The sequence below is a fragment of the Acinonyx jubatus genome, chromosome B2 (assembly GCF_027475565.1).
Source record: "Acinonyx jubatus isolate Ajub_Pintada_27869175 chromosome B2, VMU_Ajub_asm_v1.0, whole genome shotgun sequence".
NCBI classification, from domain to species: Eukaryota; Metazoa; Chordata; class Mammalia; order Carnivora; family Felidae; genus Acinonyx; species Acinonyx jubatus.
Genome location: NC_069385.1, coordinates 147,819,356 through 147,845,944, shown reverse-complemented (window position 1 = coordinate 147,845,944; position 26,589 = coordinate 147,819,356). Strand labels below are relative to the sequence as shown.

The window sequence follows — 26,589 nt, the reverse complement described above, 5'->3', positions numbered from 1 at the left end:
ACAGAGACGAGAACTCCTAGAGCGGTACGGCGCACTTCCGGGTTATAGGCCGGCCGGAAGTGGGGTTTCTGGGCTTCCGGGTGCGTGAGCCCAAGCTCACCGACTTAGCTCCGGATCCGCCGCGCAGAGGGTAAGACCCCGCATGCCGGAAACGGGTCTCCTGGTGACCCACGAGGGCCCGCCCCGGCGGCTCCCCTCCCCAGGGCTGTCCCGAGTGTCAGAGGGGAGCCCCGCATCCGGCGCTGTGCTGTTTGCAAAGCAGGCCGAGCCTGCTTGGGATTCCCTCTCCCCTTTCTCTGTCTCTCCCCAACTTGTGTGTGCTCTCCCTCTTTCTCAAGAAAAATAAATAAACTTGAATAAAATTTAATAAAATTGAAGGGTTTAATTGGAGTAGAGTGAGCACAGGAAAGATTGGTAGGAAAAGGATTATAACCTTAATTTCGAAAATAGTCAGAAATTTCCATTGGAAAAAAAAAATTCCATTACCAAGAATGTCAACTCCTCAAATCATCTACATCAATCATTGTTAGCCAAACTTCAAAAATCTTTTCTGTCCTCTTTTTCTCAAAGTGTTCTGGGCAGCCTTTAACGTAGATTAAATTGTAGATTTTCCTTTTTAACTGGTGGCAATTTTTCATCTTAGCACTTTCCTACATTTTGTGAAGGGGAATCTCCTTGCAGCAGAGAGCCGTCTTCGCGGACCCCTCCCCTCGCCCCCAGCTGAGAGAAAATGGCTACAGATCTTATCCAAGATGGACAACAGGAAGGACCTGCGATGGTAAAGGTGGAGGAAGATCACTTTTACGTACAAGAAACTGACTTGCAGCTGAACAGCCAGTCCAGTCGGATCTTCCACCAGCGCTTCAGGCTCTTCCCTTACCAGGAGACGCCTGGACCCCGCGAGGCGCTGCGCCGGCTCCGCGAGCTGGGCCGCCAGTGGCTGAGCCCGGAAATGCACACCAAGGAGCAGATCCTGCAGCTGCTGGTGCTGGAGCAGTTCCTGACCATCCTGCCCGCGGAGCTCCAGGCCTGGGTGCGGGGACAGCACCTGGAGAGCGGGGAGCAGGCGGTGACCGTGCTGGAGGATCTGGAGCGGTTGCTGGACGAGCCCGGAGAGCAGGTGGGAAGAGAGGCATGTTCTGTGGTGACAAAGTGCAGCATTTACCGGTTAGGTCAGTAGGAGAGCCGTGAGGGCAGCCATGAGCTTCTGTCCCTGTCCTGCATCATTGTTTCTGTCTGTTCCTTTTCCTGCCTCATCTCTCCTTCTAAGCCTGTTGAGTCCTTTCTCCCTGTCCTGGCTCCATGGGAAGTACTTCCCAAGGTTTTACATCTAGTTCTCAGGGCACTTTCTTCCCAAGCCCCATGGTCCCTAATTGTCCCCAGGGCGCATTCCATGCAGATGGACAGGAAGTGCTCTGGGAGGAAGTGACATCCCTGGGAGCCGGCTGCCAGTCACCATGTGATCAGCTCCAGCATGTGGAGACCACCCCCCCAGCATGACCTTGGAGCCCCATTCCCTAGAGAGAGGTGAGAAAGAGGAGGATCTGTCTGGAAAGGTGGATCAGGGTAGCTGGGCTCCTGCTTGGCCAATCACAGCCATTCTTTACAGTTTAATCAGGAGTAGTATCCAAGAAGACTGATGGCCGTGCATGATTTCACCCAAAATCCTCCCTGGCTCATCTGCCTCTCTATTTGCAAAGTATAACCGGTATTCTTGACGTTTTAAGCAAAAGATTTTTATTTATGTATTTACTTACTTACTTTAACATACTCATCTTTGCTTTTCATTAAAAAAGCGTGGAATTACCACATCATTCAGTGGCTTCTTATATTATCTCTCCATTATGATCTTTACAGAGGCCTCCTCAGTGTCTTGCCCTATCCTGTCTTTTTAAGTTTTCTCTACCCATTAGGATAGAGCCACCTTTTAAACCTTTCACTTTGACTGCACTGCTCCTGTCTTCTTCCACGTTAAATTCCCTCCTGTTTTCATGCCCATACCTTCCCCTGCATGTTACTCCAGTCTACTTTCAATCCTTTTTCCCTCCCACATTCTCTCCATGTCAGGAAGAACTCCATACACAGCATGTCAGATGTGCTTCCCACTAACAAAGTTTCCTGATCCCCTTTTTACGTCCTGATCCCCTTCACAATCTCCAGAAAATAGGAATAGAGTGACCAGAACAGCCAAGAAATCAGACCTTTTCCAGTATTTCCTTTGAGTTGAGGTAGAATCTTCATCTTAATGAGTTTGGTGGGACATTTATCTCCCTCGGACCAAATTTCAGTAAAACTGTTTTTCCATATCTTAGTTAATATAAGGGAATTATCAGTTTACACTGAATCTTCAAGGAGTGCCCTATTTGGGGGAAGATTAAGAGGAAGTTTTCTTTCCAAGCAATAGAATGAATACACTTTTGCTTTTTTGCTATAATTGAATTTGATTGCAGTTTAAAGTGCTCTTTATACACTTAGACTTTTTTCTTAAGTTTATTTATGTATTTTGAGAGAGAGAGAGCAAGCACAAGCTGGGGAGGAACAGAGAGAAAATCCCAAGCAGTCTCTGTGCTGTTAGTGCAGAGCCTGACTCGGGGCTTGATCCCACAAACCACGAGATCATGAGTTGAAATGAAGAGTCTGATGCTTAACCAACAGAGCCACCCAGGCGCCTCCTATAAACTTAGACTTTTAACAAACATTTTAATAATCTGTGCCCTTTGGTAAATATTGTTCTCTGTCCTACCTTGGTAAGTACCACTTTCACCTTTCCTCTCTAGTACTTTCCTTCCTTAACTGAGCTGAAGAGATATTTATTGATTGTTGGGGGAACATGACGACAAAAGAGAAAAATGGTCCCTTGGGGTGTAATAGTCCATCAGCTCAAACAGGTGACATTCCCATTTTGTTTACTTTTATAGATGTTTAAAATTTTCCATAACAAAAAGTTTGGAAAGAAAGTGACATTGGAACGATCCATGTCCTAGTTTAGATAGTGAGACCAAGCCCAAGGCTGGGACATTGGCTGGGAGGCAGGAAGTGTCCAAAGGAATGGAATCACAGAAGATGATACTCTGGAATCTGCAGAGGCAGGACCAGTTTCCAGGGGACCCATCTTGGAGACCTTCATGAATGCAAGGACAGGTCTGGCAGGCATCAAGGAAATTCAGAGGAAGGAGAGCCACACATATGTGATCACTGTGGGAAAAGCTTCATGCACAGCATCAGTCTTCTTGGATGTCAGAGAATCCACACGGGGGAAAAGTCCTTTCAATGTGAAGAGTGTGGGAGAGCCTTTAGTCAAAACAAAGCTTTTTAAGTGCCCCCTGATTCACATGGGTGAAAAACGATATTAGTGTGATCAGCGTGGGAAAAGTTTTAGTCAAGACTCAGTCCTTCTTAGATGTCAGAGAAATCACACCGGGGAGGAAGCTTATGAGGAGCGAACATGGTAAAACCTTCAGTAACAGCACAGGACTGGCTCATTGGAGATGCCGTTCCTTAAACCAGCACACTGACTGTGGGAGGGTTTTCAGTGAGTTCAAACCTCGCCAAACATGAGCGAGTTCATACAGGAGAAAAACCCTAGGAATGTGATGAATGTGGGAAAGCTTTTAGTGGAAGTTCTGACCTGAACAGACATCACAGAATCCACTCTGGAGAGAAACCCTATGAATGTGATGAATGTGGGAAGGCCTTCCGTTTGATCATGTGGCAATTCTATTAATTTTTTTTTGAGGAACCTCCATACTGTTTTCCACAGTGGTGGTACCAATTTACATGGCCACTGGTAGCGTACAGGATTCCTCTTTCTCCACATCCTCATCAACACTTGTTATTTCTTGATTTCTTGTCTTTTTTATTTTAGCCATTCTGACAGGTGTGAAGTGATACTGTGGTTTTGATTCGCATTTTCCTGATGATTTGTGATGTTGAGCATCTTTTCACGTGTCTGTTAGCCATCTCAATGTCTTCCATGGAAAAGTGTCTATTCAGGTCCTGTGCCCATGTTTTAATCGGATTATTTGGGCCTTTTTGGTGCTGAGTTATAGAAATTCCTTATATATTTTGTATGTTAGCCCTTTATTGGATATATCATTTGCAAATATCTTCTCCCATTCGGTAGATTGCCTTGTTATTTTGTTGATGCTTTCCTTTGCTGTGCAAAAGCTGTTTATTTTGGTGTAGTCTAAATAGTTTAATTTTGCTTGTTTCCCTTGCCAGAGGAGACATATCCAGAAAAATGATTCTACGGTCAATGTCAAAGAAATGACTGCCTATGTTTTCTCCTAGGAGTTTTATGGTTTTAGGTCTCACATTTAGGTCTTTAATCTGTTAGTTTATTTTTGTGTATGGTGTGAGAAAGTGGTCCAGTTCCATTCTTTTGCATGTAGCTATTCAGTTTTCCAAGCACCATTCATTGAAGAGACTGTCTTTTACCCCATTGGATATTCTTAACTCCTTTGTTGAAGATTAATTGACCACATATGTGTGGGTTTATATGTGGGTTTTCCATTCTGTTCCATTGATCCGTGTGTCTGTTTTTGTGCCAGTACCACACTGTTCTGATTATGACAGCTTTATAGTATATCTTGAAATCTGGATTGTAATATCTCCAGCTTTGTTCTTTTTCAAGATTGCTTTGATTATTCAAGGTCTTGTGGTTCCATACAAATTTTAGTATTATTTGTTCTAGTTCTGTGAAAAATGTTTTTAGTATTTTGTTAGAGATTGCATTTAATCAGTAGATTGCATTGGGTAGTGTGCATGTTTTAACAATATTGGTTCTTGCAGTTAATGAGCATGGACTATCTTTGTTTCTGTTATCTTTAACTTTTTCAATTATTCATAATATACTATGAATCCATTTTTAACAAGGATTTAATCATTGGGGTTATGATTGCATAAGAAATACCTAATGACCTGTCATATTAACAAAATATGAATGTTTAAGAACATACAGTCTGGGAGGCTATGTGAAAACAGGCATTCTCAGAGTGCAAAGTAATACAGCCCTTACAAAGACACCTCCCTTTCTCTCTCCTCACTTCTCATTTCTGTTTCTTCATTGATCATTTATCATTGCAGCATTGTTTGTTAAAATATTGGAAACAATCCAAATACCTATCCCTCAAAGACTAGTTGAAAAAGCCACACGATGGAGTACTATGCCACTGTAAAAAAAAAAAAAAGAAAAGAAAAAAGAATATTTCAATGAACAAATTTAGAATAATTTCCAGGTTTTTTAATAAGTGATAAAGCAAAGTATAAAAGAGTGTATATAATATACTTAATGGAGGTAAAGAAGGCAGGTGCTTATTTTTGCAAGAGAAAGGAGAGGAGAGAAGGAAGGAAAGAGGAAGGAAGGACAGGATAAATTAAAACTAATGAAAATGGGGCATGAGTATATAGCTGACCCTTGAACAAGGCAGGGATTGGCGTTCTGACCCCTGTGCAGTCAAAAATCATGTGTAACTTTCCGGGCACCTGGGTGGCTCAGTCGCTTAAGCAGCCAGCTCTTGATTTCAGCTCACCGTTTGTGAGATGGAGCCCCACATTGAATTGCGTGCCTGCTTGGGACTCTCTCTCTCTGTCCCTCCCCTGCCCCCTCTCTCTCTCAAAATAAATAAACTTTAAAAATTCTATAAAAAATGAGATAAAATCCTGAAGGAAAAAAATTATATACTCACTGATATGGCCTAGAAGCAATGATATATCCTACTACCCATGGCTTATCGGCTGGTTTCTGTATACCATTCTCCACTGAAAGGAACCAGAGCTTCATGCTTTATGGAACAATGGTGGATTCTAGGTCTAGGGCAGGTAATATATAAAGTGAACCTGGAATATCTCGTGCAATTAAGTAAAGTGCACAAAAATGATTTCTTTGCAGGAATGGCAACAAATGCAGAGGGAACGTGCGTCAGTTTCCTCATCTGTTAAATGGGGATAACTGTACCTAACTTACAGGGTTGCAATGCAGAATGAATAAGTTAATATGGGCTAAACACTATGTTGGCTGTTGTCCCATTGCCCCGCGGGGCAGAATACACCTCCCAGCGCCTCACTCCACCTGTGGAGCCGATTCGGCGGGGCGACCATAGAGGCGTGAGACCTCCGGGCTCGCTAGAAGGAAAGCGGCCGGAACGCCGTCCCGGAGGTGGCGCGTGTGACGCACTTCCGGCCTTTGTAGCCGGTCACTGTGCGGGCTGTGGTTATCAAGGACCGGGAGGCGGTGGGGCCTGGCGGGGTGGCCTCTCCTCCCGCGGATGCTCGGTGAGCTTCGGAGTCGGGCCGCGCCGGTGTGTGAGCTCTGTCACCGGGCCGGGTGCGGGAGGCGGGGGCGTCCTGGCCGGACCCGAGCTCGGGCGCCGCGGGCCGTCGCCGTCCCCAAAGTAGGATGAGGGGACAGGCGTCGACGGAGAAGCGTTCCTCTAGGCCTCTCGGGGTCTGGTTCACCACCCACAGGGGCGCTCGCGATTTGCTCATGTTTGTTAAGCGAATATTTCAGCAGCAGGTAGTACGTTCTGGGCAGGCGTTGTTCAAAGCACTTTCCAGGTAGTAACGTATGTAGGTAGGCTCCGAGTACGGACCAGCCCTCTCCTGCCCCCTTTTCTAACATCGAGAAGGAAAGTGAGGCCCACTCACTCGACCCAACTCATACCAGCTGGTAAGGGGTGTAGTTAGGGTTCAGACCCAGGCCGTTTTCTTAAACCTGCTGTGCGGACTCTGTTCTCTTTTCTGTATTAGCTTCACGGCCACAGCCCAGGGGTTACTTATCTCGTTTGAATCTGGTCCTCCCCACTTTCAGGCCTCAGGAGTCCTGGGTCCGGTTAGGATTTAAGAGTAGAGAAAAGTGTTATCTGAACACATGGATGGATGTCTTCCAGAGTATGTCTGCAAGGTTGGTGAAACAGCTACTTTAGTGGTGTGTTAACACGTGCTTCCCCACCCACTTACCCTTGGTGTGCTTTGGGCAATAGGAAGGAAACCTTACAGTCTTGGCCCCAAGGGTAGGTAGCAGGTATCGATTAGGCCACCTGAAGCCAAAAATTGTACAGTATTTCTTTAAAAGGTGGAAGTTTATTGTGTGCCAGGCTTTGTGCCGAACCCATTTTGTATGCATTGTCTCCTGTAATACTCTTGACAACTTTGCAAAGGAACTGTCCTCATTTTGTACATGAGATTGAGGATCAGAAAAACCGGTCAAGTAACTTGCTCAAGATCACGTTGTTAGTAAGTCAGAATTCATAACTAAATCTGCTACCTTATACTGCTTTCTACTTATTGCAGATGAATAGGAAAGGTTTTGTTTGTGTGAGTGTGTGTGAGTGTGTGCGTGCACACATTAAAGATGCACAGACGACGGAAAGATACATTCTAATCTTTTTAAAAATTTTTTTAATGTTTCTATTTATTTTTGAGACAGAGAGAGACAGAGCATGAGCAGGGGAGGGGCAGAGAGAGAGGGAGACACAGAATCCGAAGCGGGCTCCAGGCTCTGAGCTGTCAGCACAGAGCCCGATGCGGGGCCCGAACCCACAAACCGCAAGATCGTGACTTGAGCCAAAGTCGGACGCTCAACCAACTGAGCCCCCCAGGCACCCCTGATACAGTCTAATCTTTAACGGTGTCTACTTCTTGGGAGTAGAGCTTGATGAAGGAATTGGCTATTCTGTAATTCTGGGATTTTGTTTTAATGTGAGAGCTAACTGCAAGATAGAGACTGGGGGCAAAATGATAGAAGAGCTGGAAGGAAGAAGAGGGTGGGCTGGAATGCATGAGGAAGACCTCAAAGTATGTGAGATTCAAATCAAGGTGCAGAGGTTGGGTAGGGTTGGAACAAGTGCAGCTGGCAAGACCACGGACATGGAGCAGGGATGAGGAAAGCCTGACTAAAGAACAGAGAGAAGAGAAGCCGGAGTGGAGCGGGCAGGTTTTGCATGTGGAATATGGGAAAACAAGAGGGACCCAACAGTTGAAGCTAGAGACCTGACTGGTCTTGAGCCGAGCTTGAGTGTTTCGGGGGCCTTAGATGGTGATATCAGGGGGGAGGGTTTGGGAGTGCGTACAGTAAGTAGTCGGGGGCCTTAGATGGTGACCTCAGCAGGGAGAGTCTGTGGCTGCATCTAGTAAGTAGTGGGGGCCTTAGATGGTGATGTCAGGGGGGAAGGTTTTGGGGGTGTGTTATGATAAAGACATACTTGGTTGCATGCTGCTTGATCTTCAGCAGCATGTATTTCTTTGGTAAAGAGCATTCCTCCCTGAGGGCAGTGGTAGATTTGGGAGTATCAAGCTTGCTGAGACTCTAGGAGAAACCAGCTTTAAAATGCAGATGTGGTTCTTTTAAGTGTGAGAGATTATTATGCTAATTCTCTACCTGGCATGTACCGATGGTCCCCCGACAGGGTGGTACACATTCATGCTACTTCGAATTATGAGTTTGATCTTTCTCGAGTTGCTTGTGAGAAATAACGGATACATTTATAACCATTGTGTTTTTCACTGTCAGGACAATATTCCCTAAGGTACATGAGATTTTCAGCACTTAACAACAAAACGGGATTTGTGTTAGGTGATTTTGCCCCGCTGTAGGCTCATGTTTACGGTAAGTGAGGCTAAGCTGTGATGTGTGGTCGCTTAGGTGGACTCGGTGCATTTTCAACCTATGATATTTTCAACTCATGGTGGGTTCATCAGGACGTAGCCCCACGGTAAGTCAAGGAAGGTGTGTACAATGGGGTGGTGAACCTAAGTGAGATTAATAGCTGTCTGTTTGTGAGCAGGAGGGCAGCACTGGGTTCAAAAAGCAGCAAAGATGTTCCGGTGTGAGGCCACCAGACAGAAATGAAATCAGGGGAGGAAAGCGAAAAGGAGCCTATACAGAGAAGAGAGGGAAATCGATCTTCGTGAAACTGAGTAAAGATGTGAAACACCACAGAGCGGAGATGACTTTCTATGAGCAGAACTCAAAGCTTCAGCTGCATTTTCTGTGAATAGAAAATCTTTGACTTAAAGCCAAAGCAGACGGGCAGCAAATAGGAAAGAGACCTTTTTCAGGGCCTAGAAGATTGACAAAACAAGAGGGCATGAGTCGCCGTTTAATCCTTTGAACCTGTGTTCGGTTAACTGAGTGACGTCAGAGCGCGTGTCCTTCATTTACCTGTTTGATACTTGCACCCCAAACTTCCACACCCTAGAATAGACCCTGCAGACCACGCTTGCAGCCACAATCATCGCTCCCTCAAAGACTAGATAGCTTCTGTCTCTGCTTCCACTTTTCCCATAGTCTGTTATCACGGCAGCTGGTTATACTTTCATATTAAGTGTAAGTAACATTTCGTCGCCACCCCCCACCCCACTGTAAACCTCAATGGCTTTCCACATGTCTTAGACTAGAAGGCAGAGCCCTCACATGGCGTTTCATAATCTCCCGACCTGACTCTTATCGCTGTACCCTTTGCTCTCTCTGCTGTCACCACATTGTTCAACTGGTTGTTGCTTGAAGAACCCAGCCGTGCTCTGGCCTCCAACGACTCGGTTCCCTTTGCGTGGAACCATCCTTCTCCAGGGAGTCCTGTGACCGCCACTCACTTCTCGAGTCTCTGCTCAGATGTTAACCTTATCCGCAAGGCCTTCCCTGATGCCCCACATGAAATGGAGACCTTTCTCCCCATCTCCTTTACCTGGAATTTTCTCTGTAGCGTTTGCTGCTGTTTGGCCTATTACCGTCTGTCCCTGTTGGCCCCTTCCGTCTTCCTTCCCACGTAGAGGAGAACGAGTGGTGTAGTGCTCAAGACTGAATTCTGAAGTTAGATTTGTGGGGTTTAAAAGGCGGCTTCCCCACCTAGGCCTGTGAAACTTGTTTCACGAAGATTTAAAGTCTTTGTGCCTCCATTTTCTCATCTATGATACTGGGTAATAACAAAAGCTTACTTGAGGTCGTTTGAGGATGAAATGAGGTAATATATGTAAAGCGTCTAGTACAATGCCCAGTACCTCAAAAACAATATATGTCAGCTGTTACTGATATTGTTATTAGAATGTAAATCCCATGGAAGTAGGGACTTTGGTTTTTTTGCAGCTTATTTCTAGTGCATAGAACAGTACCTGGAATATGGCAGGCTCTAAGTAAATGTTGGCTAGATGCATGGGTGGTGTGTGAGAAGTTTGGACAGAAAAAGATAACGTGGTACTCAAAGTGATGGTGAGTCAGCGCCAGGCAAAGTTGGGGAGGGAATATGAGCTCAGGGATCCTGTCTTTGGAGGAAAAAACCCTATCCACTTCTCCTGGAGTGGTGACTATAAAAGTTAGTGAAGCCAGAAATGTTAGGAATTTGTGGAAAGGATAATATTTGCAGATTACCCAGAACGATGCTTCCCTGCCCTGGTAGTCTTTCTCTTCTTGATAAGTATGCCTAATACTGGCGATGCAGATATAACTTCTCTTGTACTCGTAAGTGATCCATGTTCAGTTGTAATTAAATACCCTCTCCTTAGTTTTTCTTTTTATTTTGTGATGGATTCCAATACCTAAGAACAGTGTTGGGTTATATTTACAATGAATTATAATAATTTTACTTAAATTTGGCAACTTTTTAAAGCTATAGGTCATGGCTCATGTGGATCATGAAGTCCATGCGGGCTGTGACCAGGGTTTTTTGTTTTGGGGTTTAAAAACAACAACCGGGATTTAGAAAAAGAATAATACATATCACATAAATAAGGGTGCTTAGTGTTTTGTGAAGTTATTATTTCAGTTATGTGTGTGCGTGTCTCATACATTCATGTACACACACATGCATATATGTGTTCTGGGTCTCAGTATAAAATACCTCTTAACTGTGGGTCCTGGTCAAAAAAGTTTGAAAGCCTCTGTCCAAAAATGATCCTTTGAAATCACTAGGCTACATAATATTCTTTCAGAAAATTGCTTTCATTAATTACTATTCGGGTTTAGATTCTTTCATAAGCTTTATGTGGTCATAGACATTTGTGTCTTTATGAGCACTGGTTTTATTTTACACATTGCTGTCCACTGTCCATCCTCAAAGTCTCAAAGATAAACAATTTCCAGGAAATTAAAGGACAAGAAACAGCTCAGACCCTAACCCTGTTTTAAAATATCAGAACCAGAGGCTTGGATCAGTCAATTGAATGTCCAACTTGGTAGGCTCAGGTCACAATCCCAGGGTTGTGGGATCGAGCCCTGCATTGGGCTGCGTACTGAGTGTGGAGCCTGCTTAAGATTCTCCCTGGTCCTCTGCCCCTCCACCGTGTGCACACGTGCGCTCTCTCTTTCTCTCTCTCAAATTAAAAAAAAAAATTCTAAAATATCAGAACCAATATTTCTTTCATTTTAATATTTCTTGACTACTTTCTGATTCTTTTGCCATGGTGTTTTGATTGCTAGGATTCATTTATTCCTTCAATAAGATTTATAAGAAAAATAACAATAGTAGTAATTTACAATACTTTAGGATTTACCAAGCTGCCAGCTTCTCGTGCTCTTTATCCACGATCTTATTTTATCTTCATATCCCCTAGAAAGATGGGCCCGCGCAGATTGTACCTGGAAGATCGGGTCTCAGCGCAAATACAGAACTCTTTCCTCCACACCTCACCCAACTGGACAGACTTGGCCTCTCCTCCCCAGTACATTTCTTTTGCTCCTCATTCTGTCCTTTTATCTTTACTTCTCCCTTCTCCATTTTGTTTCCCTTTTCTGCTTGACTCTTAGCATTCTCTGTGACCACTTGGCACCATGATGCTCGTTTACCTCCATTCAGCATGACACTAACGCCACGTCTAGGATCTTGCCATTCAAATGGAAACTCAGTTTATTCTAACTGAGTTACTTGAGCTGATTCATTGCAGATGATCAAAATGGTCCCTTCTTCAATAAAACCGTTGGGGGGGGGGGGCTGGTTCTGGGGAACGTGTTCTGTTTCTGTTTTCCTTCCCCTGTATCACCTGCCTCAGGATTTGCAAAGTCCTTACTGTTAGTCATGCATTCTCTGCTCTTCACTAGACAGTGACTGCTTTTGCTATAAATACCCCAGTGCCCGCGAGCAGAAAAGATCTTCTACATTTTAATGTTCTTTTTTCTCTGCAAATTATGTTTTAGATTTTAGGATTTTCAGAAGAAAAGATCAAAGGGAGTCATCAAGGATAGATTCTTTTTCTGAATAGTGAAGCCTAAAATGGCCACAGCCTCAGTCCTTCAGACTCCAGAGATGCAGGAAGGACGGCTGGCAGTAAAGGTAGAAGAGGAAGAGGGGGATTGTGCCTCTGGGCAGGAATCTGGCCCGTGGAGAGATCACCCGCATAGCAGAGAGATCTTCCGTAAACGCTTCAGGCAGTTCTGCTACCAGGAGACCCCTGGACCCCGCGAAGCTCTTCGAAGGCTCCGCGAGCTGTGCCGCCAGTGGCTGAGCCCAGAAACGCACAGCAAGGAGCAGATCCTGGAGCTGCTGGTGCTGGAGCAGTTCCTGACCATCCTGCCCGAGGAGCTCCAGGCCTGGGTGCGGGGACAGCACCCGGAGAGCGGGGAGCAGGCGGTGACCGTGCTGGAGGATCTGGAGCGGGAGCTGGACGAGCCGGGAGAGCAGGTGGGAGAGGGCAGGACAGAGGTCGGTAGCTGTAAGAACGAGTGTGGGGTTTCTGTGCAGCAAGAGGAAGAGGACGAGGATTTCTTTGTGCCTGATGTGGTCTATTGTGGGTGCCCCATCCTTCTGCCTGTTTCTTCCTGCTAGTTTCTTGGTCCTTCTTTTCCCGTGCAGTGGGCCTGAGGAGGCCTCCTTACGATGTCTTCTCTGACATTTGATTTCTTTTTTTTTTTTTTTTTCCAACGTTTATTTATTTTTGGGACAGAGAGAGACAGAGCATGAACGGGGGAGGGGCAGAGAGAGAGGGAGACACAGAATCGGAAACAGGCTCCAGGCTCTGAGCCATCAGCCCAGAGCCTGACGCGGGGCTCGAACTCACGGACCGCGAGATCGTGACCTGGCTGAAGTCGGACGCTTAACCGACTGCGCCACCCAGGCGCCCCCCTGACATTTGATTTCTCACCGTCCTTAATTTCCAGCAGGTTCCAGCCTGTGCCCGTGAGCAGGAAGAGTTGGTGAAGGAGGAGGCAGGTCGGGGAGCAGCCCAGGACTCATCAAGCGGCCAGCCCCCAACCTTGGAAGGGCCGCGTCAGTGCAGGTCGCGGGAGGTGTGCCTGCTTCGGGAGATCGGTGAGGACTAGAACTTCCTCAGAGGCCTCCCTCACTCCCTCACCATCCATCTGCTCAGCATCTGCTGTGTGCCAGGTGTTGTGCTTGGTCCTGAGGACACTGTGACCTTCATGGAGGGGTAGTGGGGGGAAGGTTGCGGCCTGGTGGGGGGAAGACAGTCCCCTGACAGTTACAGTTCAGTGTATCTTCTCCCTGAGGTCCGGGCATCCTTGTCTAGGTGGGGGAAGTACACAGAACCGTGCTTATGTGTCCCCTGCCCCCCACCCTCCTGGTTGCTTTTTTTCTTTTCCGTTTGGAAACATGACATTCGTGTGATCCGTTTTCTCGTTTCAGGGGATGAGGCTGGGGCTTGGAGTGTGCAGTCAGCCCCGAAGAGGGAGCTCTGTAAAGAGAAGAAACATCTTGTGGAAGTTCCTGAGAAACTGAACGGTGACACTCTTCTGGGGCCTGAGTGTGCAGACACATGTGACCAGGAGGGCAGGTGGGAGAGGCAGCGGGCCAGCTCCTCGGCGGAGAGACCCTACGTCTGCGGTGAGTGTGGGAAGAGCTTCACCCAGAACTCCATCCTGATCGAGCACCAGAGGACACACACCGGGGAGAAGCCCTACGGGTGTGATGAGTGCGGACGGGCCTTCAGCCAGCGCTCGGGTCTGTTCCAGCACCAGAGACTCCACACCGGAGAGAAGCATTACCGCTGTGGCATCTGTGGCAAAGCGTTCAGCCAGAACGCGGGGCTCTTCCATCACCTCCGGATCCACACGGGGGAGAAGCCCTTCCAGTGCGGCCAGTGCAGGAAGAGCTTCAGCCGACGTTCTGTCCTCATTAAGCATCAGCGAATTCACACTGGAGAAAGGCCTTATGAATGTGAAGACTGTGGCAAGAACTTTATTTATCACTGCAACCTCGTCCAGCATCGGAAGGTCCACCCTGGGGTGGGTGCCGCTAGCCCCCTGGAGCAGGTAGGGCAGAGGCTCCCGGTGTCGGACCCTAGTGGAGGTGGTGGGGCAGGCTCTCACTTTGTCCCTGAAGCAGAGTCCTAGGAAAAGAATTGTTCGGTCCTCTGGAGTGCAGACTGTGGAAGTTGTCCGTGTTTTTATGCTGAGAGAAGCATAATATGTTAAGTCCGTCTGTCAGCTTCTCTGGGGTCTGTGACATCCGTGTTTGCAGTAGTGAACACTGTTGTGGTGACTTCATCAACTGGTCCCACACCTGTCTGTGCAGAAAGTTCTCCAGGTGTGCTCTAGGAAAACTACTTCGTCCCAGTTCTAAGAAACTTTTTTTAAAAAGTTTTAAAAAATTACATGCTACCTAAATACACAATTATGTTAAAAGTAGTTCGAGTATTTAAAAATTAATTTAAAAATAATGGCAGTAAAACTTGCAACTTAAACGATTTGATTGTTTTCTCATAAGATATGATAATTTGCTTTTTAACCTACAAAAGGGGACAGATAAATCCTCCCATAGATACACAGAAGGCTTCTCCCTGTTAAGAACTCTGTAGAGTTCCACTGACTCCGCCTTCAGTGAGGAACCAAGGACCCAAGTGAGGACACATCAATGTGTTACTGTTGCTCGAGATTTCAGAGTTGTGTAGACCAAGAAACTTATCTAAAAATCTGGTATCTCACTTCTGATCTTCATTATGAAAATATAGGCCTCTTTGCATTTTTCCTGTGATTTATAAGCATTTTTGGATTTTGCTTTATTTATTTAACCCTTAGTTATACAAAATTTCAAACATATACAGAAGTTGAAAAGTGTGATCAGCCTTCCACGTTGATTGTTTTTTATAAGCTCCATGCTTCTCAGCATTACCTATTAATTACCACCAAGGTCATGCTTAAAAAAGCTTCTTTCCCTTAACACTGATTGAACGTTTACCAAGCTTTATACTAAGCCTAGGACACAAAGAAATGGGAATCTATGGTGATGACAATCCAGATTAGAGTACCAAATACACTGCAGGTCACTTAACCATGATAGAAACATCATAAGGGACCCTACAGATCACTTCTGTGTCCCTTATATGATACAGAAACGGAGGCTGGAAGTGACTGCGGACCTTTCAGCTGGTTCACCGAGCTGGAGCTGGAACCCTGTCTCCTGATTCCTAGTGTTCTTTCTAAGCATCTGGAAGCATTTTATCACCACGTAGAAATGACTAGTATAAGGAACTTCCAGGATTTAGAAGGCACTGAGGCACAGCTCAATAAAGCCTCCCGTCTGTGCATGTTGCTCTGTTCGGTTTACAGCCGAGTTCCAGGAAGGACTCCTTCCACTGATCCCTTATTTGGGCATTTTATTTATTTATTTTTAATGTTTATTTATTTTTGAGACAGACACAAAACGCAAGCAGGGCAGGGGCAGAGAGAGAGGGAGACACAGAATCCAAAGCAGGCTCCAGGCTCTGAGCTGTCAGCACAGAGCCCGACGCGGGGCATGAACCCACAAACCGCGAGATCATGACCTGAGCCGAAGTCAGACGCTTACCAACTGAGCCACTCATGTGCCCCTTATTTATTTTTGTAGTGAATGATTTTTTTTTTAACTTTTAATTTACTTAGAGGGACTTTTCAAGAAGATAATTCATTCTGTCATGCCCAGAATTCGTGATCCCCAAAGACCACCAGGGAGCCGAGTCCGATGCAAGAGCAAAAGAGCCTTTATTCGAGCTAGCTCGAGCTCAGTCCCCTACCTGCACCGACACAGCAGTGAGATACCAGGGAGAGAGAGCGAGTTTCAAAAGCACAAAGGTTTTATAGGGGTCTAGGGGCAGCCGATTGGCTGGGGAAGGGGCGTGGCCTCGGCCGATTGGCTGGGGAAGGGTCAGAGTCATTACGCAGGTCGCTGGGCATGTTTTGATCAGGAAGTTTGAATGGGTGAGCGGGAGGTTACTCAAGGGGAGGAGGCGTGGTCTAGGTGAAGGACACAGAACAAGATGGAGTCGGCCGGCGTAGGTCCGCCCTTTCAATTCTTCATCTGATTCAAGTATGAAAGCCACATTAAAAAGGGAGCCTATCTTTTCCCTCATAAGTAGCCATTTTTCTAGTATCTTACATATCTTCAGTGTTTCTTCATGGAAATACAAGAAAACGTGAACATATATAACCTTATTTACTTTGTTCCACGGAAAGATGGTGTATATTTACACTCTTCAACCCCTTGCTGTGTTCATGAAACAATACAATCTTTAGAGAAACAGCCAGCTTCCTCTCTGTTTACATGTGGACAGTATCTCATTTGCTGGTGCTCCATACTTTTAACACACTGGTGTAAATGCACAACCACTACTTTGAAATGTTACAAATTATTTCATTCTCCTCCCTAATGTACTTCAAGTCAAACTTTAAAAGCTAACAACTTCCACGTGAGCTGGAAAACAGGGTTTCGGCAACTAGAGGTGGACATAATTCTTCTACAGAGAAATGCAGAGTGATGGGGATGGTTTCAGTCTCGTGTATTTGGCTCTGTTAGGTATTCTCAGCATTTCAAACCATTAGTGTCGCCGCTTATGGGTAATTGTAGGTCTTCTCAAAAATCTTATTTTCTCAAGATTGTATTTTACTGTATCTTGAGGTTTAACTATTTCCAAAGGAAATACATATAGATTTTAAAGTGAAGAAAAATATAGTAGACTTAAGTTTGAAATAAAATCAACTTCTCAAGTAAACATATATTCCATTCAGTAATATGAGACATACAGTCTAATAATCTGAGTTTGTAAGCATCACAGATACCTCTGAATATGCCAAAACAGCATGTTTGGATAATTCCATTATATCAGCTCTTAAAAGATTTAAAATATGAACAGATCAGGATTTTAAAGGATATAGTTCTAATGGATTGTTTTTACAGCTGCAATTGAAGATTGAATGTTTGGTTTGTTTTGTGCTTGTTTTTGTTTTTTTGTTTTCACAGCTTTTCAAAAATTCTAAATTTTCTCAATAACTGATAAAAATGCCAAGAAAGAAAAGATGTTATCTGTGCTGTAGAGGCATATACCACTCGAGTGCAGTGATGGTTAACATGATTAAAACTACTGACAGTTCACCAAACTAACTTGCCTTGTTTTCTGATACGGATTGTTCTTCTAATTATTTTATCTGGGATGCACATTTGTCATTAGTTGACTTAACCGCTATACAGGGGCATGTAGTCCCTGGCCTTTCCTATGATTACTCCAGCCTTCCTGGCAGGGTGCTCTTAGGTGTTGTCTCCCTTTACATTTCTGAATTACCCTCACTTCTCTTTTCTTTTTCTACCCTGGCTCTTTTCACTCAACCCATCGAGTCTCTGGCATTGATCTCCTTTCAGCTGCTCTGTAAACCAGTAACCATCTCTCCTTATGCCTTTGAAAAGCCCCAGTCTGAAAGACTAGTCAGTTTTATGGCTGAGCAAGGTCTAAGAAGTACTGATTCAAATCCAATTAAAAAGACTTATTGGTTCGAGGGATGCCTGGCTGTCTCACTCAGAAGAGTGTGTGACTCTTGATCACAGGGTCATGATTTTGAGCCCCACGTTGGGTGTAGAGATTACTAAAAATATAAAAAAGCCTTACTGGTTCTTGAGGGATAGTACAGCACCCCTCTGAGCATTGTTAGGACAGTGGACACTGTATGTCAAGAAATGACTGAGAATTTTGCAACTGAAAGCTATCTAGAGCTGTAGGTAAAAGCCCTGAAGACTCTCTTTCACTATAATTTTTATTTGAGGAACCAAATCTTCAAGGAGAACCAAGTCTCTGTCCAGATTTTGTATTTAAAAATGACTTCTATTTTCTCTATCTGACAATATTTTTCCTTTAAAAAACAATTTATAGTGGAAGATTGTTTTACATTTTTCCAATAAGACAAAAAATACCTCTGAGAAAATTTTAAAACAATGGCATATCTAAAGTCAAAATTATAAAATATGAAGTATCTTCTCAGGAGCAGTTTTGAAATCTATGTACCAGTATACATGTGTGTCACTGGTTAAATGTTGAGTTAGAAGTTGAGAGAGAACGTAAAAGTTGAGAGAAAAGTAGATTATTTGTAGAAGGAGCTGGAAGATAGCGGAAAGTATCTGCAATAGAGGAAACAGGGTGAAGAAGGCCCAGCTAAGACAGGCTCAAGAGCCATGAGTGTGCAGGGGTGGGGGCCAGATGCAGAGGTCACGGAACACTTTGTTAAAGCCTATGGAATCATTGAAAGTATTTTGTTGTACTATAGGAGTTTCTTAACAAAAAATCAGAAAATATTAGCTTTAAGAAGAAATTTTGAGTTGAGCAATTTCATACCTGCATGAGAACAGTGAAGTCCAAAGTGGTTAAACACTCGTTGTGATCTATTTTTTAATCACGTTAAAAATTTTAAAGTTAAAAATCTTAAAATTTTTTAAAACAAAACTGTGAACAAAGATCATTGTGAATTATATAAGGTTTCACAGGCACTTGGACTTGGAGGCTCAGAACCTTTTAGGCCTCTGCAAACAGCAACAGCAGCAACAAAACAGGATGGAAAAAGGAAAAGGAAGAACGAAATGTGAGAACATAAAAAGGAACCAGGCAAACTTACACGCTAAAACTGGATTAGGCCAACAAGTGGTGACCAAAGAGAAGGAAAAAATAAAAAGAGACGTTGTTACCAAGAAACGTGCTTTGTCCATAAATAATACCTATTAGCCCTCTGGCTCTCAATTGGTCCATGTGTCTTAGCAGTGAAAAGAGTCCCACTGCTCTTCACTCCTCACTCTTCTCCGTGCTCTACGTAACAAAGAGGAGGCAAGCACAGTGTGTAAATCAGATTTCTTTTGTTTAGGTCTCTGGACTCACACCCAGTTTTCCATGCCAATGTCTCAGCTCTATGATGAAGCCGCTGCTTCTGAATATATACCTGTGTTAGAATCACCTGGGTTGTTTGAACTGCAGTTTCCTGGGCACTACCACAGACTGGCTGAATGTTTGTGAGGGCAGGACCTGGGAATCTGCATTTCAGCTAGCGTATCGGTGGTTGTCAGACTTGAGGTAGCTATATATAATGTATTGCCCAATCTAGGACACTTCTGAGAATGAAAGGGATTGCTGTTAATAATTACAGCCAGCCAAGAGGCATAAATCAGGATGTATGGTCTTCCTACTTAAGACTTTTCCTGCTGAGGAGATAGAAGAAGAAGAGACAGAAAGAATACAATGTTCTCATGAAAGCTAAGGTAGAGCATCTATGAAGGAGGCTGTGGGATGTTTAGGTGTAGCCACCTAGACCAAAGTAGCCACCATCTGCCTGGTTTGAAATAATCCCCATTAACACATTTATCGGATTAGGTAAGAAGGGGTGGGTATGCCTATAAAAACAACACCCACCCGGAAAAGCCCCCCCCCCCCCAAAAAAAACCCACAAACAACAACAAAACGCTTAAAATAGCTAGTTACCTAAGATGAGCCTGTTGAGACTATGGCTTACCAGACAAGAGAGATGACGTTCCAGAAGCATAGGAGCATTTCAGTGGTATAGGATCGATGGACCAGTATGGGCTGTTCACCTCTAACATACAGAGGAAGCGTGGGAATATAGCGCGCCAGATCACAACCTTGCAGGAATAAGGCAGAGGGCAAGCCGTTTGAAGCAAGTAGCTAGGATGAATGAGGTCCAGAGATTGTGCCAAGTTTCCTAAGTTATCATAATTGATGCACATTCTTCACGGGCTGTGCAACCAGAGCGCTCTTAACACCGCAGGGTACCAAACACAAGCTGACGAGGCCCCACATTCCGCAGTTGCCCCGGGGCCATTCACAGCGGGGACCGGGCATGTGGCTTCCCCTCACTTTCTGCTAATTCTGCAGAGTCAGGGATCTGTAAGTGGTTAGGTTGCTCAAAAGGACCGGAGTCACATGCACAAAGATTGAGACGGTGGACAGCAAGCCAGCACCTGCCCCTCTTAATACCGCTTTGCTCAGGTGGGTGTCGATTATTGCTTCGGACCCTGGGGGCCGAGTGGGCAATGGGTATCACGGGACCAGGGTACTAGGGAACGGAGGACTGCGTCGCATTCCCTCAGTGTAACAGAGAGACGGGCCCAGGCTGAGTGGCTGCTGGACACCCGGTGGACCCGCCTGCGCTGTGCAGAGGCCACCGTGGGCCCCTGCGGTGGGAGCCGGCCAACCACTGAGATGCGGGACCTCTGTGCTTCCTAGAGGGGCGGTGAGGAGCGGGTGGAGGCGTGCCCGGGCGTTGTGACGTACTTCCGGTCTCGTGTGAGCCACAGCTAGCGCGAGCCTTTTCCGGCGGGAGGCGCCCGCGAGGCTTGGTGGCCGCTCCCCGAGACGCAGGTTCGTCTGTGTCGCCGCCCGCGGACGTGGACGCGAGCGCTGCGCGGACCACCCGCTTCGGGGCTCCGGGCGCTGGTGCGTCTTTACGGCCGGCGGCGGTTTTCTGTCCCCCTCCGGAGTCCTGTTTTCATCGAGGCCTTCGTGGCGGTGGTCATGACCTTGCACGCCTGTGCCGGGAGGGTTCGTCTCGGAGGACGTATGGTGACGGGGTCTCAGGACTTAGAAAACGGAGGAAAGTGTGATTTCCTTGGCTCAGAGAACGTTGAGAAGTGAGCGCGTCCTTCGAGCGGACATGGGCTGCCGGTCGCGTAGTGCGGGTCTCCAGGTGCTTTTAAGACCCCCCCAGCTCACAGTGCCGTGGGGAAGAGGGGGACACCCCTGCGATACCGCGCGGATGCCCGGAGCCGGGGGTGGGGGCACCTCCCGGTGAGGCGGAGAGCTGAGCGGAAACGGGCGGCAGGAGGCAGCCGAGGGAAGGTGGGTGTGCTGTGGCCGGGGCAGAGAGGATGAGCAGGTGACAGCTGCGATACCCCAGGGAACTTGGACTTGAAAAGGCAGTGTGCCTCTCCGTCCTTTCCGTGTGACGGCTCCCGCAGAGAATGCACGCGATGTGTGTGCGCACATCTGCCTCGCAGAAGGGAGCAGGCCCCGGCTACGCTGCCCCGGGTCCGCGCGCGGCCACCTCGTGGCCCAGGTGGTCAATGTGCTGGCGCTGCTCCGGGAGGCGGACTCCGCAGAGACGGGAGTCCCTGTCTTCACGCACGGGAGTAGCGTCATCTTACTAGGCTTCTAGAAATTCCAGGAGCGTGGTGGCAAATGGATTGGAAGGGGGTAGGACTGGAAACAAGAGAGAGGAGAGATGCGCAGGCGTCACGAAAAGAGCCGGTACTGTAAGTTGGTGAAAGCCAGGTGCTGGCCGTGGAAGTGACGAGGGTGGAGTGGATTGTGTGGAAGACGCGGATTTAACTCCACTTGGTGTCTGAGGGAGAAAGATTGTTGAAAAGGTGCTGAGGACAATGCCCGGCACGTGGTACGTATTACGAGCTTTATTTTCAATATAGTTAGGGATAATTAGGTTTTTGGATTAGATAGATGGTAAGGGGAATGAATGTGTCATTTTTAAAGAAATGGGTAGGCCCGCCTGAATGGCTCAGTCGTTAAGTGTCCAGCTCTTGGTTTCGGCTCAAGATCTTGTGGTTTGTGGGAGCCCTAGTTGGGCTCTGTGCTGACAGCCAGAGCAAAGTAAAGTTAAAAAAAAAAAAAAGAAGAAATGAGTAATTTTGGAAGAGCCATTGATTATGAGGGGAAAATGATGAGTTAATTTTTGGTGGTGTTGAGGTGCTTTTAAGACCTAGGACTGGAAGAGTCTTATGCCATTGGACTATAATGGTCTTGATTTCCAAAGTAAGACTGGGAAAAGAGAATAGATTTAGGAGTTGTTAGGTGAAAGCGTCTCAGTTCTCAGATGCTACTGAATGGACGAGATTGCCCAGAATGAAGTGGAATGAGAAGGCCGGATCCCGGCTTAGGGTAACCGGACATTTCTTGGCAAGCTGAAGAAGAGCCATAAAGTGGACTTAAGAATGAGCTTTTGACAAGCCCTTATAGAAGCTTGAGCACCGAGTGTTGGTCTAAGCACTTTACAAAAGCCAGCTCATGGGAAAACAGCCAGAAGATTGCAGTTCCTTAGAAGATTGGGAGTGGCTAGAGCGTTAGGAGCTGCAGAGGCATCTGGTAAGTAAAGGACCGGAAAATACTCACTGGGTTTGTATACAAGGGGGACTTTGGTTAATTGACTTGGGACCCCTAACTCAAATGTGGGACACCCCAACTGACATGCACACTGTTCTTTTCTAAAACTAAAAATGCCTTTGAAAGAATCTAGCATAATTCTTGGCACAGAGAGGTTGATTTATAAATATGATTGACTAAATCTGTGACACGCAATTCAAGTAAGCAAAGCTGTTTGCATTGTTTTTGTTATCGGGATATTTCACGTTATCTGAATATTTCACTTCAGTTTCTAGATCTAAAAGCTACTAGTATTGTTCTTTAGTCCTAAAGTAACTGAATTGTCTATAAGTCAATTTTAGGACATTTTTCTAATGACATTTTGTGCTTGTCTTATCTTTACAGGGCGTCTTTACGTTCAAATCATTGACTTGACCACAGCAATTCACTCTGAGTAAATATGTTCTTCGTTTGGAGTTGATCTCTGTTAACAGTGATGTGTTATGCCTTATCACCAGCTTTATTAAGCCCCTGCTACTGTTGTGGTGAACTGCTTTGCCCAGGTGTGATTCAGTCCAACCCTTTTGGGCTGCAGAAGAACAGAAGGGATGTCAAATAGTTAAAGCATCTAGCCTGCACAGAAATGGTGCTTCTGACAGTTCTTCGGACAAAACTCATGGCAGTTCTGTTAGGAGGATTCCCTTGGGCCTCAGGAGTCCAGCTCCAGGCAGGCTCTCCACCGCCAGTAGCTGCGGCCCGAGACGCACAGCAAGGAGCAGATCCTGGAGCTGCTGGTGCTGGAGCAGCTCATGACCATCCTGCCCACGGAGCTCCCGGCCTGGGTGTGGGGGCAGCATCCAGTGTATAGGGAGGAGGCTGTTACTGGACTGGGGGCTTGTTGAGGAAGCTGGACCATCCAGGAGGAAGGTGAGATAAGGAAGAAACAATCTATCGCCAGAGGCAGGTATTCTCTCCAGAGAGAGAGCAGAGACTTGAAGTTTCCTCTCAAGTGTAGTGAGAGGAAATGGCTAAGATGCATTGGCCAGAGTTGTGTTCCCCTCCCTGTCCATTTATTCCCTGTCCTTGTAGGTCAAAGGAAACGCTGCTTTCTGTCCTCCTCTTCTGTTCCCCGATTAATACTGGGATCTAAGCTCTAGAACCCTAGCAGATATCCCCCTGGTCAAATTTCTCTAATTGTCCCTGGGTCCTTTGTCCTCCTATGGGGACAGGAAGGGCAAACGAGGGCCCTAAGGGCAAATGGCTTGCCTGGCAGCAGCATTAAGACTCACGGGGCGGGGAGGGCAGGGCAGCTCCAGCCAGAAACAGGGCAGCTCAGTTCTGAATCTACTGAGGAGAAAGAGGAGGTCCTACTGGGGAAAAGATCAGAAATGTCTTTTGCATTTTTCCAAATGAACCTCATCACTAAACCTTTTGCCTACCTTTCACTTGATGTCTTGTTTCATTTTTACCTTGTCCCTCTAAGCACATTGTTTTAACCTTGATTGTCATTCTCCCTTCACTACTTTGCACCGACGTTGTTGGAAATCCTGCTTCTATTGAATGGTTGTTTCTCCATTCTAACTGAATACTGCCAGCTTCCCTGGGCCTGACCTTTTATGCCAAAGGCAGGACAGCATTTTTCTACATTGAAGCCAATAGAAAATGACTCAAAGGCTACATACAATAGAAAAGTTATTAAATGTGCATTCTCAAAGACTTTGTGTAGAAAACAAAACTTATTTAGTATTTCTGTGTGCTCATTGGACAAGCACACATATATGCCCAAATTGTAATCATACTGAACATCCCAACTGACACTACTTTTAAATTTAGTATTACATTATGGACATATTTCCCAAGAGTTACATGTAATGTATACATATGGCTGACATAAGTTCCATTGTACAGATATCAAATTATTTTTCATTTTTACTTTAATCAGGTCTTTATTAAAAATTAGCTGTCCAGAATGATTTGACATTTATGGAACAAATAAACTGAAGCTTATGCAGCAGGCTTCTTGTCTTACATGGTGGGTTTCTCTTCTGCACACTTCTCAGCTGCTGGTCTCCTATATTTATGACATGAGTCTAGGCATTTGACAGCTTTCTTGCTCCTGGTATAAAAAGAAGTATAAACTCCTCTAATTCCTTTCCTCCTCCTGAAATCAATCATTTTCCCAAGGACCCCAGATTCTGTTTAGTGAGAAATGGTATTTTAAAACCAAAAGTAAGGTGCTAGGAATGCTCATGTTGTTATTGGACATTGTTCCTAGGCCTTTCAGTGCTCAGAGCTAGGAAGAATTTTAAGATAAAGTATGTATTGTGAATTCATACTGACAGTTCGAGTTCAAATTCAGGGCCTTAATCTTTCATCTGCATCTCCTTTTAGATACTTCTCAAAGACACCGGGAATGATGGAGTATCAAATACTCATCTGTTTTATCCCACAGTATCTCAGTGGCCTCAAAAAAAATGTTAGCATTACCATCAAATATGGTTTTTATAAACAGCTTAATGGTGGTGCCTGATTTTTCCATTCTTTTGTCCTTAAGTTCTATATCATTGGGTATATACAAAAAAATTACTCTTCAAAGGACATTGGAAATAAATTCTCTTTTGTGTGGTTATGTCATCAGCAGGTACACATTTAAATTCAGTTTGTTTCATTTCTGTTTCACTGTTTAGGGATTGCTTTTTTTATTTTATTTTTTATTTAAAAATTTTTTTTTCATTTTTTAAATTATGTGAAATACAAAATTTTATACATGAAATCTATAAAATGTTTTCAAGGAAATTCTCCTTTTCCTCCTCCTGTTCCCTCTCTCATGTAGGTAACCTTTTTTGCTCTTTACTTTAATGGTTTATCCTTTTATTATTTATTTATTATAGGCACATGTGTACATGCACACCCTTCCCTTTTAAAAATAACACACTATAGGGGCGCCTAGTGGCTCAGTCAGTTAAGCATCTGACTTTAGCTCAGGTCATGATCTCACAGTTTGTGAGTTCAAACCCTGCATCGGGCTCTGTGCTGACAGCTCAGCCTGGACCCTGCTTCGGATTCTGTGTCTCCCTCTCTCTCTGCCTCTCCTCCGCTTGCTCTTTCTCTCAAAAATGAATAAACATTAAAATTTTTTTTAAATAATAAAAAAATTAAAGTAACACACTATAGTTTATGTCATAAACTCAATACACATCTGTCTTACATGAAACATTTTTTTTTCTTCCCTCTAGCATGTAGTTTGAATGAGACTTGTTCAGTGAGCAAGTAACTGAGTAAGGTATGTGTGAGTGAGGGAATTAGGCTGAAATTTTCAATCTCTTCTTTCAGGTGATTTGGTCAAAATGGAAAATGAGAAGGTGTTTCCAAAGCAGAAGAAATCTGAAGAAATAACATGCCAACAGGGACACACTGCTAGATTTGATGGCAATATTCTTAAGTGCCTGAATTATGTAGAAGTCCCAAAATACCAGAGAACCCTAGAAATAGATCTATGATTGCATAAGTGATGAATGTGGAATGAGTTTCAGAGCTTCATCCTTATCCAGCATCTGAGATACACAGGAGAAATGCCGTGAAGATGAGAAATGTGGAAAAGCTTTTAGTCTGAGAGTGCTGGCTTCATTGAAGATAAGAGAATTCCCACTGAATTAGACCCACAAATATGGAGAATATGGAAAAGCTCTCAGTGCAGACACTGGACTAGTTCATCATAGAGAACCCATGCTGGAGAGAGACCCTATAATAAAAGTGACAAGTATGGTAAAGCCTTGGACGGTCAGCCCTTAACCAGGACCAGAGACTTCACACCAAGGAGAGGTGTTACCATCTTAACGAGTGTGGGAAAGGTTACAGTCAGAACACAGAGATTTTTCACTATCAGAGTCTGTGTTGGAGAGAAACTCTTCGTTTAATCGATGTAGTAAGAATTTTCCTGGATATTTCATTCCTTATTAAATACCAGACAACTCGAGAGTGTGAGAAGTTGATAAATGTGAATGGAAAAGCCTGTGAACAGTAGCATCTCATCTAACATTAAAAATTTTAGTGGAGCCTGGGTGGCTCAGTCAGTTAAGTGTCTATTTCAGCTCAGGTCATGATCTTGGGGTTGTGATATCAAGGCCCATGTCAGGCTCTACACTCGGCATGGAGCCTGCTTAAGATTCTCTTGCCCATCTGCCCTGCTTGCGCTCACTCGCTCTCTGTAAACAAAACAGAACAAACTCTTAAAGTGTTCAGCATGTGAAATCAGCAAGGCAGAATTTCTTCATACCAGACCTCTGGGTGGTCTTTGATGGGAACTGGCCTTTC

General features: G+C 45.1%; 2 protein-coding genes across 13 annotated transcripts; both read left to right on the top strand.

Moving 5' to 3' along the window:
• Positions 1-60: 60 nt before the first annotated feature.
• LOC113596877 (zinc finger and SCAN domain-containing protein 23-like) lies at positions 61-12,265 on the top strand. 4 transcript variants are annotated; one of them, XM_027051892.2, is made up of 4 exons: positions 61-130; positions 666-1,120; positions 1,384-1,527; positions 12,125-12,247. In XM_027051892.2, the coding sequence occupies exons 2-3, from the start codon at positions 731-733 to the stop codon at positions 1,498-1,500; spliced, it is 507 nt and encodes a 168-aa protein (XP_026907693.2). In that variant the 5' UTR covers positions 61-130; positions 666-730; the 3' UTR covers positions 1,501-1,527; positions 12,125-12,247. The 4 variants fall into 4 exon arrangements, with proteins under 4 accessions (XP_026907693.2, XP_026907692.2, XP_026907694.2 ...); XM_027051891.2 differs by having other exon boundaries at positions 62-130; positions 644-1,120; XM_027051893.2 differs by lacking the exon at positions 1,384-1,527 and having other exon boundaries at positions 62-130; positions 644-1,120; positions 12,125-12,265.
• ZSCAN23 (zinc finger and SCAN domain containing 23) lies at positions 12,201-26,249 on the top strand. 9 transcript variants are annotated; one of them, XR_008298801.1, is made up of 6 exons: positions 12,201-12,608; positions 13,085-13,235; positions 13,569-14,206; positions 19,047-19,242; positions 20,059-23,202; positions 25,609-26,249. XR_008298801.1 is itself a non-coding variant. In XM_027051874.2 (3 exons), the coding sequence occupies exons 1-3, from the start codon at positions 12,201-12,203 to the stop codon at positions 14,273-14,275; spliced, it is 1,263 nt and encodes a 420-aa protein (XP_026907675.1). In that variant the 3' UTR covers positions 14,276-14,915. The 9 variants fall into 9 exon arrangements, 2 of the variants coding, with proteins under 2 accessions (XP_026907675.1, XP_026907674.1); XR_008298802.1 differs by having other exon boundaries at positions 19,047-21,021; positions 22,681-23,202; XR_008298803.1 differs by adding an exon at positions 24,218-24,307 and having other exon boundaries at positions 19,047-23,202.
• Positions 26,250-26,589: the final 340 nt, after the last annotated feature.